The sequence below is a fragment of the Halichoerus grypus genome, chromosome 7, assembly GCF_964656455.1.
Source record: "Halichoerus grypus chromosome 7, mHalGry1.hap1.1, whole genome shotgun sequence".
NCBI lineage: Eukaryota > Metazoa > Chordata > Mammalia > Carnivora > Phocidae > Halichoerus > Halichoerus grypus.
The window spans coordinates 109,209,686-109,222,140 of NC_135718.1; the positions used below are offsets into that span (position 1 = coordinate 109,209,686).

Genomic DNA, 12,455 nt, shown 5'->3' on the forward strand with positions numbered 1-12,455 from the left:
TAGAATACTACTTAGAACATAATAAATGTTTAATAACTCCCAAGTAAGTAAATTAATGAATAGATGCCTCATGATACTGCTTATTGTATTACTTATCAGTTTAAACATGAATGTCTACTCCTTTCCAAACAGATTATTAATTCCTTGAAAATGAACTTTTTGTGGCTTTCTTAACATTTAGCAAAGTATTAGCTGCAATATTTTAGCTGCTCAAATTCTCATATTAAAAAATAGTCTACTGGGCGTCTAGGTGGCTCAGTCGGTTAAGCGTCTGTCTTTTGCTCAGGTCATGATCCCAGGGTCCTGGGATGGAGCTTTGCATTGGGCTCCTTGCTCAGCGGGGAGTCTGCTTCTCCCTCTCCCTCTACCCCTTGGCCCTGCTCATGCTCTCTCTCAAATAAATAAATAAAATCTTTAAAAAAGAATCTACTGATAGGTCAGTATTTTAAAATCACATAATGAAGATTTTTGTGTGTGTGTGTCCCCGGGTGCACACAAAATGAAAGATTTTTATTATTGTTTTGTTTCCATATCCGTAAAATGGAAAGAATTAAAAATTCTTGAATGAAAATGATCATATAAAAAAGGTATTCTTTCTGGATCACAGAACTTTATAAATTAGAAAGGATCTTACATTAATCAAAACTTCTATCTTAGAGATGAAGAATATAAGGCAGAAAGAGTGACAAATCAAACATTCTAGAGGGAGATTAGTGACCAAGACAGAATGAGAGAATGGATCTCCCGATTCCCTGAGTGCGTAGTGCAAGCCCGTGGGAATCTGGCAATCTCCATTTGGAGACTCCCTTTCTTTCTCTAGCTGGCTGCTGGCCACAGAAATCACTCTATGTTGACTCAGTATTAACTTTTGGATGACAAAATTTTGAAGAAGTTTTTGTTAATAATGTCTTGGCTGGAAACCTGTGTTCTCTCTTTGTCAAATCCAAGTGCTTTCTTTATTGTTCCAGACTGTTATAATCATCTTCAAGAATTGTTTAAAAACTTCTTTTCCCACATTATTCCCTCACAGTCTGTTCTCTCTCACCTCCTTAAACACTGGAAAGAAGCCCATGCTCCTCTGAAAGATGGGGTGCAGAGGTGAGGTGAGGCTGGAGAGCGTGCACAGGGCACGCCACGTGATCTGGGGAATGCCACGGGCTCTCCACCCAACCTGCGCCTTTACCTTTCTCCCCTCTACCATCACAGATCACCAACGCAAACAATTGTCCTTCAGATACAAACTTCAAAAGTCTCTTAAGAACAGAGTGATGAAGAAAAGCTGTTTGGCCAACTGTTTTCTCAGGCGCACTAAAGAAACTAATTATGTAAGCTACTTTAAATTCAGGAATGTAGAAAGTCTTTTTTAGAGCCCGGAGGTTACACAGCTAACCATAGGAAATGACAGGAGGAGAGGAAATGCATGTTTCCCTCCAATATCTTCTCCCATAATCAGACTGAAGATGGGGGAAAACATACTGTGGAAAGGCCAATCCATGCTTACAAAGCTCTCAATAAACATTTATTGAGAACCCAGTCCTAGAGACACGCCTTAGGAAGGTTGCGGGATATTAGCCTTTGACCATCTCTAAACTTTACCCACCATGCATCAACATGTGTCTGCAGGGCCTTGTAACTTGCCAGGCCCCGACTTGCTTTCTTCTTTCAAGACTCCATGCCTTTGCATTTATAAAGTGCTTAATATGTTCTAAGCACTATATATATGTACGGGTACATCCATGTGCATACATTAGTGATATATATTCTATAACCAAGCATCATTATATATTTAATGTATAATAAATTCTATACTTAATAAATACATAAACTAAGCAACACATTATATCTTATGTAATAAACCATATAAAAGTATAATTATGTATGGATATATTCATGTGCATACAGTATTTTTTTAAGATTTATTTATTTATTTTAGAGAGACAGAGTGGGGAGGGGCAGAGGGAAAGGGAGAGAGAAACCTTAGCAGACTCTGAGCAGCGACTGACTGTGCATACAGTATTGATATGTATTTCTATAACCAAGCATTATTATATATTTCTTTTTTTTTAAAGATTTTATATATTTATTTGAGAGAGAGAAAGAGAGGGAGAGCGCGAGCAGAGGCAGAAGCAGAGGGAGAAGCAGACTCCCCGCTAAGCAGGGAGCCCAATGCAGGGCTCAATCCCAGGACCCCGGGATCATGACCTGAAATGAAGGCAGGCGCTTAACCGACTAAGCCACCCAGGTGCCCACCCTATACATTTCATATGTAATAAATTTTATACTTAATAAATATATAAACTAAGTAACATATAATTTATATCTTATGTAATATACTATAAAAAGTATAATCAAATAATTACATCTAAATGTATTTAAAATATATGTATATGTAATATAATTGCAGTATATATTATTATATGGCTATATTATATATAAGTAAAATTAAGTCATTTAATCATAAATGAGTTATCATAAACTCTCTTATGAGATATTATCTCCATTTTACAGATGAGTAAATCAAGGCCCGGAAGAGCTAAGTGATTTCACCTGGATGAAACAGACAGTAAGGGGCAGAGCTGACATTTAAACACCAAATAACCTAGCTTCAAATGCCAAGGCATTAACCACTATGTTCACTCTTGAACCTATTCAAAATCACCTACTTGTATGCAGCGGTCGCTGGCTTCCCCTGACAACAGTCTGTCTTTATTCTGCCTTCCTACCACACATTCCTGATTGATGCTTATCTCACCGTACGGTGGTTTCATTTCTCACATGTTTCTATCTCCTCTGCCCATTTCCTAACCCAACCCCTACCTCACCTCTACCCCACATGGAGGTAACTGAGGGAAGAGCCTACTGTGTCTTATTCTTCTTTATATTCCTTGCACAAAGCACAGTGGCTGGTACACAGTGTACTTCAATAAACATTTACAAGAGGGATGAATGCAAGAACTTTAAAAAAAAAGTCAACAGAACCGTGGGCAGTGTATCTCTTGGCACTGGAGTAAGACATACAGAAGACATGCTTCCTGGAGCAGCTGAAGGAGTCAGCAGGGCACGTGGGACTAGACTGTCCTCAAGGCACCTGGGCTGCCCCGCTCGCATGAACCGGTCAGGTAGACCTTCGGGCTTAAGTTGGTTTCTAAATAGGTATACATTCATCCAGTAAATATAAACTATGTATTAGCTCTGTAATTAGGCATGCATAACCAGTATTCCTGATCTATAGGATTTTAGTTTATGGGGAGAGGGAGGAAGATAAGAAATCAAACAATTTAAATGCCTCAGTCCCAGTGAATACCATAGATAATTATCTTAGGGCTTCAGAGAAGGAGGAGGTCACTTGGGATAGTAACAGAAAGGAGGTGAGAGTTAAGGAACAGGCAGGTTTGGGGGAAGACAGCCAATTTGAAGTCATTCCAAGGACAAGCAAAAACACAGAGCCTCTTCCAACAAGAAATTAATACATTAACCAGCCTTCTGGATACTGGTCCATCAGTTGTTTACATTTCTCACTGTAAACTTCTAAATTAGTTTCTTATAAAATTCAAAATCCAATGTTTACTCTGTATTAGTAATCTTTCTAGGGCTTTGTGATTCCTAAATTATTGACATTTCAGAAACGCAGCATACCTAGAAGTGTAAAAAAAAACAAAACCCAAGACTATTCCCGCTGACTTTTCATTGCTGCAGCCCTAATTATTTGAGGATTATCTGAGACAGAAATATCCCTCCACAGAGGCTTAATTTATTGCTAAACATGTAATTTTGGAACAGTTTGGATGTTCCGACAGTTTTCTTTTAAAAAAAAAAAGATTTTTTTTTTATTTGAGAGAGAGAACATGCACGCGCACACGTGAATGAGGGGGAGAGGTAGAGGGAGTGGGAGAGAGGGAATCCCAAGCCGACTCTCTGCTGGGCGAGAAGCCTGATGCAGGTCTCGACCCCATGACCCTGAGATCATGACCTGGGCCCCGAAATCAAGAGTCAGACGCTTAAATGACTGGCCCCCCAACAGTTTTCTTTTTGAGTTCTCTCTCTCTCTTTCTCTCTGCCATTCCTCTCAGATTTTACATCTTCCTTTATCTTCTCAAAAGTTTTGTTAGACCTCCTGTGGGGTCGGGGGTGGGGGGCCCAAAGCCATTGGCTCACTTAGAGCAACAACAGAGATTAATGTCTCTGTATTATTCAGTGTAATACTTCAATCAAAGCTTATAAATATCAGAACAATAAAAAGCTTTGGACAAGAAGTAAAAGGGACACAAAATTTTCTCTTTAAAAAAGAAACATTCCAACAAACAAATAAAATAGATTCCAGAATAAATAGATTTTTATCTGACATAAGGTTGAAAAATAATCCTGTTGTGTCACTTACTTGGTTGAAAATAAAAGGAACCTCTTTCTTCTCTCCTACTTTCATAGAGGATATGGGGAATGTTGCTGTCCCTAGAGTTTCATCCATGACATAATTGGCATCCATTAATGTGACCTGTAGAGATTAAAAAGTAGAACACAGGAATACAATTTCTCTTGGATCTTTGGATATTATATCGAAAATTTCCACCACACTTAAAAAATCAAAGGTCTCAAATGATATTTAAGTCATTTGAGGCCCTCAGTATTCAACTGGTTATAATTCTTTGTCTTTTCTTTCTGACACATTTGCTACTAAGACAGTCATTAACTTTTTCACTTTCCTGATTGACTTAATCATTATCATGTTTTCAAAAATGGAACCTTACCCCCCGCCCCCAGGGGAAATGCTATTTTGGAGTATGAGAAATAAATTAATGTAGAAAATCCATGTAACCATTTTGGGAAAGATCTATTTTAACTTATTTTCAGGTTAATTATTTTCAGTTAGAAACTTTACGTTAACAAAGTTCACTTATTTTAAAGTAGGAATCCATTGACGATATTGTTATTCTGTTGTACTTGGACCCTCCTCTTTATATTAGAAAATATGTTTTCTCCAAAGCACAGGAGGAGGATAAAAGATTCTTCCCAGCGCTACCTAACTCTTGCGTTACCACTGGGCACTCACATCACTTGATGTACACCACTTAGAGCCCAGTGTTCCAGGCTGCACAGCTGGACCCCAGCTACACCTGCCCAAGGAGAAAGACGGCATGAAAGGGACAAGCTCAAACACCAACTTCAACATGAATGAGGACCATCTAACGGTCCGCAAATGATTCACTGACCTCCAAAACATTTTCCTGGTTAGGATCCAAAATAAACTCGAAGGTCTCATTCCACACAGGGTTTATGTCATTATTGAAGTGTCTTGTTCTCTTCCTGCTGTCAGGGGTGGAGGAGATGAAAAGTTCCACGTACGGATCTGGAGTGTCAACTGTAGACAGTAAACACAAGTGAGGAGGATGAAAAAATATGATCCATAATTCCTAATTTGGTTTTATTTTTTTTATTTTTTTAAAGATTTTATTTATTTATTTGAGAGAGAGAGAATGAGAGAGAGCATATGAGAGGGGGGAGGGTCAGAGGGAGAAGCAGACCCCCTGCTGGGCAGGGAGCCCGATGTGGGACTCGATCCCGGGACTCCAGGATCATGACTTGAGCCAAAGGCAGTCGCTTAACCAACTGAGCCACCCAGGCGCCCCCTAATTTGGTTTTATTAATATGTGTTGTCAGATTATTTTTAATGAATCTGCAGTAGCATATTTAAAATGTCCGAGACAACATACGCTATAACGGAAGAACATTACAGGTTAGATACTTCTTATGTATTATGTCCCCGCCCTTCGTAACAGCCCCGTGAGAAGGAATCTTTTATGAGATGATTTACTCAGAATTCCTCTATTCACTTAAAGAACATGTTCAGCAACACCTCAGGGGAACTACTAAATGATGAGAACAATCTCACCCAGCTAACTACAGTATAACCTTCACCCCAGGACAATGATGGTGACGAGATCATGGGTTCAGGATGATGGTGCTTGTCTACAGTACAAAAATTATCCTAATTACTTTATTTGCCAAGCAAAATAATTAAAGTTGGTGTGAGATAAATATTGTTTGTAGTTATAGGGTTGCCTGGCACAGCTGTACAGGTTGTACACTGAACAACCCTTAGTGGGCTGGCATTTGTATTAGTGATCAACATATATTTCCGTATTTATTATAGCAGCATTCAATCAGATGGAAGTGGGTGTCTCAAGGAAGTGACAGCTTTTTCTCTTGTACATAAAGGCCTGCTGGAGTCAGGGCATGATGTGGGTGCCATTTTAAATAGAAAGAAACAATGGCAAATAAAGGGGCTATTTAAGTTTCTTCCCATTATATATTCACATAGCAACAAGGCAACTGACACTAAGCAGTGGAAACACTCATCACTCCCTCCTTAGTGGTTCCATTGAGTCCTTCACCATCTTACAACATTGCACACACTGTATTTTATGGATGTAATTATACATTTATCTGTCTTTTCCTTACAAGACTCAACAACTTGAGGGCAGGGATCAAGTCTTACTCATCTGTATCTCTTCAGAACCTAACAACTATCACAATACTTAAAAATCTCCTAACTTAAGGACTCAACTTTTCTCTTTAACACACCCTTTCCCATGCAATCATTGAAATTCATAACCATAAAAACCAACAGTTGAGTAATGACTGCTAGGATCTCTGTTAAGTGCTTTACACACATTAGTCTGGTTCAAATCTCCCAAAGGCACTACAAGGTAAGTGCTCTGTTTCAGTGTTGAGGCAACAGGAAATGAGAGATGTTAAGCAATATGTCTAATATCATCCAGCTAGTAAGTCTCAGAGGAAGATCTGGCTGCAAAAATCATTCTTTTAAGTGCTAAAGACGAGATCATAAGGTAGGCCTTGCTATCAAAAGAGGAGCTGGACTTAAGAGTTATGGGAAGCGGGGGAAGGATAGAGGGAGGAAGGTAGGGGGCAGGGAGAGAGGGGGGTGAGAGAGTTAGGAATATGAGCGGTGGTGGGAGGGGAGAGGGAGAGAGAGAGAAGGCGGTGCAGAGGTCCACACAGAAACATATAAACGTTGAAAACAAAGGAAAAGCAAAAATAATAGTTCTCAAATGCTTGCTTTTCAAAGAAACATTTTTTTAAAAATATACTTTGTCTTTCAACAATAGTTACGGTCATCAAACAATTTAACCAATGCCCTTCACTTAATTTTTAAGCACTGTTCATAGTTCTATGTGGTGATCACATATTTTAAGTGTGTGTTTTTATTGTAAAGTGGAAAGGTCTACACACGAGGTATATGCATTTGGAATTGTCTTTTATTTAATTTTCTCACTTGGACTTAATGCGTCATTGGTCAAGGGCAGCTGAGTCTCAAAAGAGTACGATATAAATGCCTAGAGCTCTGGTTAAAAATGCAGACCCTTGACCCTCATCCCCTAAGACCTATGATCAGTAGATCTGCAAAGGGCCTAGGAATCTGCATTTTAAACAAATATTCTAGCTGATACTGATGTAGGTCATCTTCTGTTCACACTTTCGATATCCTGCTTTAGAGAAAAGGAAATAGGCAGTTATTGGAATTTTATGTATTGTTTATTCTTACGGAGCTATAATTGGCATATATTGCATGAGTATAATGAATCCAGTGTGTTGGTCTGATACACTTACATATTGCAATTTCTAACTTAACGCTTCTATCTTTCATTAGGACCATGGAAGACAAGCTAGAAAACAAAAAGACTGAGCAGGAAGCAAGGCAAGGGGAAATGGGCCAAAGAAGAGAAGGGCATGCTACAAGGTGACTCTTCGCACCTCCTCAGCCTGGAGACGTTCCTTTTCCTCAACCATATTTCTGCCATGGCGCCAGAGCTCAAGATGTCAAGTCAGAAATAAAATGACATATTTAGAACAGCAGGTGGTAGAAGATCATCAAGAAAAATATCTTTCCTCTTTTGAGTAAAAGTCAGCACATGATTTAAAGGAAAAGATTCAGTTGGGATTTCACATTAAATGTATAAAAATGTAACCCTTCTTCATCCCATAGGGCAGGTGCTTTCTCATGGGGCTAATGCTCTTTTCTAGCTGTTTCCCCCAAACATGAGAAAATCCAAAACCAAGCAAAAAAACCAATCTAGAAAACAAAAAGTGTCTGAGAGGAGGAGGCCTGCAAACGGTAAACATCACTCATTCATTCAACAAATACTTGAGTGCCTGCTCTCTGCCAGGAGCTACCTGTCAAGAAGCAGCTTGGCTTTCCAAGCAGCCCAACGCGAAACTGCAGATCTGAACGATGGAAGTGAGTCAGATGCTAACAGCCTAATTTTAGAGGCGAGAGTAAAGGGGAGGCAAGCAGATACACCATGCCGGTGACTAGTAACTCAGTCGCTCAGATTATTACCCACAAATAAAGTCAAATCGTAGGCGGCAAAATTGCCTTTGAGGCTTGGTCTTCATTTGAATCTGAGGAGAGGAGGGGGAGGTTTTCTTGGGCCAAACAAGGAGAGAACAGAAAGTTAAGTTCCTTGGGAGAAGCCATGTGGGAAAAGGTTGCAGCAAACCGAGCAGCGTCAGTCAGTCAGGGAGATAAGCATCTTCTAAGCCATTCTGGGTGCTCCGTCTGGATCATATACTTTAGCCAATTCTAACTCTGACAAAATGATGATGAAAAGAGAATACAAGACGCCAACACTACACTTCTGTATTAAAACATAGACCGACAGCCCTTTTTTTTTTTTTTGAGTAAAGCGATAGAAGTTAGATACAGAAAAAGCTCTCAAGAGTGAGAAGGGTCCCTACAGGGTTGCCATTGAGGGCCGTTAGGGTTGGTCTTTTATAGAAAGCTAACCAGGGAACTTAAATTCTTTTAACATCTCTAATGATATCACCATTGAGCAAGGTCTAGTCATAACACCTTCAATGGCTTACTTCCTTTTTAGGGTCTGGTTATTCTTGCTGGTCACAGGTGACATAAAAAGATACCCACCCCACATGCCTAGGGCAGGTTTGTTCCCTTATCTCTGGTTTCCTCACACCTCCAGATTTTTGGGATTTCTGTGAGCCTGAGCACCTAGCCCCCTACCTATCTCTCCCTACCTAGCCCCCTGTCCCTTACTCATTCCTCCTCCTGGAATAGTAACCCTAACTGCCGTTAGGGAATGGGACGATGACCACTGAAATGGGGCGGCAGGCTGTGTGGCAGTTAGAATCTATCCAGGGGTCGGTCCAGGGGCCCGAGGTATGGCTCCAGGGGGTCATGATGGGCAGCAAACGGGTACATGCATCAGCACATGCAAAAGGATGAACATAAAACAAGTATGAGGCCCCAGATTATGGTCCCACCCCTTAGATAAGATCCCCAATTACCAATGTTGTCAAATAGATCAGTGGATATCTTGATCAGACAGACCTTTTTAAAAAGCAAATTAGAATCCTGTTCAATTCCCTTTGGATTCTGCTTTTCACTTTTAAATGCAATCAATATTCTACAGCTCTTGTCAAGAGTGCTAGTTGTGTGAGCTTCTCCCCTTGCTTCATTAGCAAGAGACCTCAACGTTAAGTTGTCAAAGGGTGCTGGGCAGCGGAAAAGCACGGCCAGCTGCGAGCGCTGATGCCGCAGTCAGCGTCACGGCTGATCTCTGCAAGCCGAGAACCATCCGTAGCGGGGGCAGGATGTAGCATCCGCTGCGGGATGAACAGGAGTTTTAGGACACGAGTTTAAAATCGGATTACGATAATCACATAGCTCGCTTTCTTTACATCATCTGTAATCTTCACTGGCTTCAGAAAGGGAAAGCTGCAGGGAAGCTTTGAAAAGGGAGAGCAGCCCATTTTGACGGCAAAACCAAGCCCGGTGCTTTAGAAGGGGGAGAGGGGTTAGAAAAAGGCAAATGCAGGAAAAGAAATGTTCGGTGTTTTTTTCTCCTGTATACTTATTTCACGGTTTTGTGAATTAATGCCTATAGGGTAACTGGATGTTGAGTCACTGATTCGGCTTCACCTTGATTCATTCCAGCCAAATAGGTGGTAAAGCAAAGAAGTAGTGTGTGGGCAAAGACATTCTTACCTCTCATCCTTTTATCTCAATCTTGACAAACAAAAATGTTGGGGGTATGGGATACAGATCTTTTTTTGCTCCCATAAATCCCATAAAGATGACATGAAACTACATGCACCAGAAATAGCTTCAGAATTCCTGGGTTGTAAAACCTCTCATAAACTTTAGTAGTTTAAGGAGTGCCTACCTAAATTAATAAAAGATCCATCTGTCATTTCAGCTTTGTCTGAGCAAAATATTATGTGATTCATGATAGGGGCTGATGGCAGCTTCTATACTCTCTAAGTTCTATTTTAAATGTCCTCCATTGGCTTTCTCATATCCACTTTGCTCCACAACTTAAACCCTCCACTATAAATAAAGATGACCTATAACCTGTTATAATTCTTGTAATAAACAGCATTTAAAAAATCCCCAAAGGAATAGTTCTCCCAAATTCACAGTCAAAATATCACTTTCCAAAGAGCTGTTACTGCTGATGGTGAGCTTAAAGTGGGTTTTTCAAAATGCAGTCCTCTAAAGTATCTTCACAGAATCATCTGGAGTGTCAAAAATGCAAACACCTTGCATCTTCGGTCAGAGCACAGGCTTAGAAATCTACATTTTTAACAGCTTGACCAGGTGATTCTTATGTACACAAGTTTGAAAAACATGGTTTAAAGTATATATTATTAAAATCGACTAAACAACAATGATATAAATAACACCCACAGAAAAGTAGAAACGTTTTGGCATTGAGAAATCAATAGGCTTACTGACCTTCTGTCATGGAGTTATTCTGCCATAGACTATATTAAGCACAATCCAGTAATTCACTTCCGTTTCTTTCCAGCCATTAAAGACATTTTCAAGTGGCCACATGAAAATAAATCCAAGAATAAAGTATGTGTGGTGTGTTAGGTGGCAATCTATATAAGGTGACAGGCTGATATTCAAGCATTCTGCTTCCATCACCACCAAAATAGGAATACCATAGTAAGACCAAAAATTAAATAATAATTTGTTGAAATAAATGCCTCTGAATTGTCCTCAAATGTCGTCCCTCTGAAATGTTTATGATTTCCTGATCATGCTAATTATGTGGAGAACTTAAAGCTTTTTGAGTTTAAAGGTTTTTGAGCTTTTAAGGTTTAAAAACTTAAAGGGTTTGTGATGGCCAGCCTTTTCACTTTCCCTGTACTACGCTGGCCAAGTGGCTGGCCAGGAAAGGAATTGTTAGCCTCATGATAAATGTACGAATTTCAACAGCAGTTTAGTTTTTTTTTAAATTTTATTTTTTTAAAGATTGTATTTATTTATTTGACAGAAAGAGACACAGCGAGAGAAGGAACACAAGCAGGGGGAGTGGGAGAGGGAGAAGCAGACTCCCCGCTGAGCAGGGGGCCAGATGTGGGGCTCGATCCCAGGACCCTGGGATCAAGACCTGAGCCGAAGGCATATTAATCATAGTTATTTTAAGTATTATGTGGAGAACTATTTATTTTTCTTGATCTTGTTTTTTGGTACACCCGGCAATTCTCTGCTGAATGCCAGAACTTTTTATGAAAATTTGTGAGGCAGCTAGATCTACTTCCACAGAGGACCCATCTTATCTTCTGGCAGGCAGTGAGAATAGGAGGGATCGCCTCAATTTAACCCAAAATCTCAAATCTGAGATTGACTCAAATCTTTGTAAGGTTCAGCCTACCTCTTGTTCATTCCCACTGTGTAGTAGGCTTACATTTGGCAGTTCTGATCTCCAGTTTTTTTCCCTCTTAGCACCATGAGGCTGCCAATACTTCTGCTTTGTTTTCGGGGGATTTTATGTTTGCTTCTCAGCCTGTTGCCCTGCACAGATTAAGACTTGGCCAGTGCACATGGTGAAGGCACTGTCTTTCAGCTTCTATGGGCTTCCCCTCTCTCAGAGATATTGCCCCTCAAATTCTAACTGGCTTAGTTCTGAAATGCAGCTTTTGTGTCCCCATGTCCTTCGAGATTGCCAAAGCTCTGTTGGATTCTCTGCCTCTTCACTGCTTGGCTACTTTCCACATCCCTGTCTCCCTGTTATCCCCCAAATCACCTAGATCCAGCAATGGATTGAGGGGGGAAATGGTTTGCAGAATGCTGGGCCTACTTCAATGACTTCTCTGGGATATTGGTCCTTAACATCCCAGTTGACCAGTGGCTTTTCAAACCTTCAGACATTTTAAAAATTAATTTAATCTGTGGTTTCTAAGTTGCACTTAGGGGAAATGAATGCTCTGCTGTTAGTTACTTCAGCATAGTCCAATGACCACTGAGTCATTAACTTGACCCAACATATACTAATCCCTATTCCTTTTATTTCCACTCTTCACATGACTGTCCAGAAATTTACTGCATTTCTCAGGTCACCTACCCTATCCACTACTCCTCATCCGAGGACACAACTCAGACTCATCCTTCACCAGGAAAACAAAACAAG

At 40.1% G+C, this 12,455-nt stretch overlaps 1 protein-coding gene across 4 annotated transcripts in view; it reads right to left on the reverse strand.

The window, feature by feature from the left end:
* Positions 1-12,455, reverse strand: part of PLA2G4A (phospholipase A2 group IVA) — a 151,407-nt gene that overhangs the window by 79,027 nt on the left and 59,925 nt on the right. For all 4 annotated transcript variants that reach the window (XM_036070942.2, XM_078078035.1, XM_036070943.2 and 1 more), the window contains 2 exons: positions 5,208-5,356; positions 4,379-4,492 (listed from right to left, as the gene is read on the reverse strand). In XM_036070942.2, coding sequence (XP_035926835.1) covers positions 4,379-4,492; positions 5,208-5,356 — 263 coding nt within the window. The remainder of the gene's footprint in view (positions 1-4,378; positions 4,493-5,207; positions 5,357-12,455) is intronic.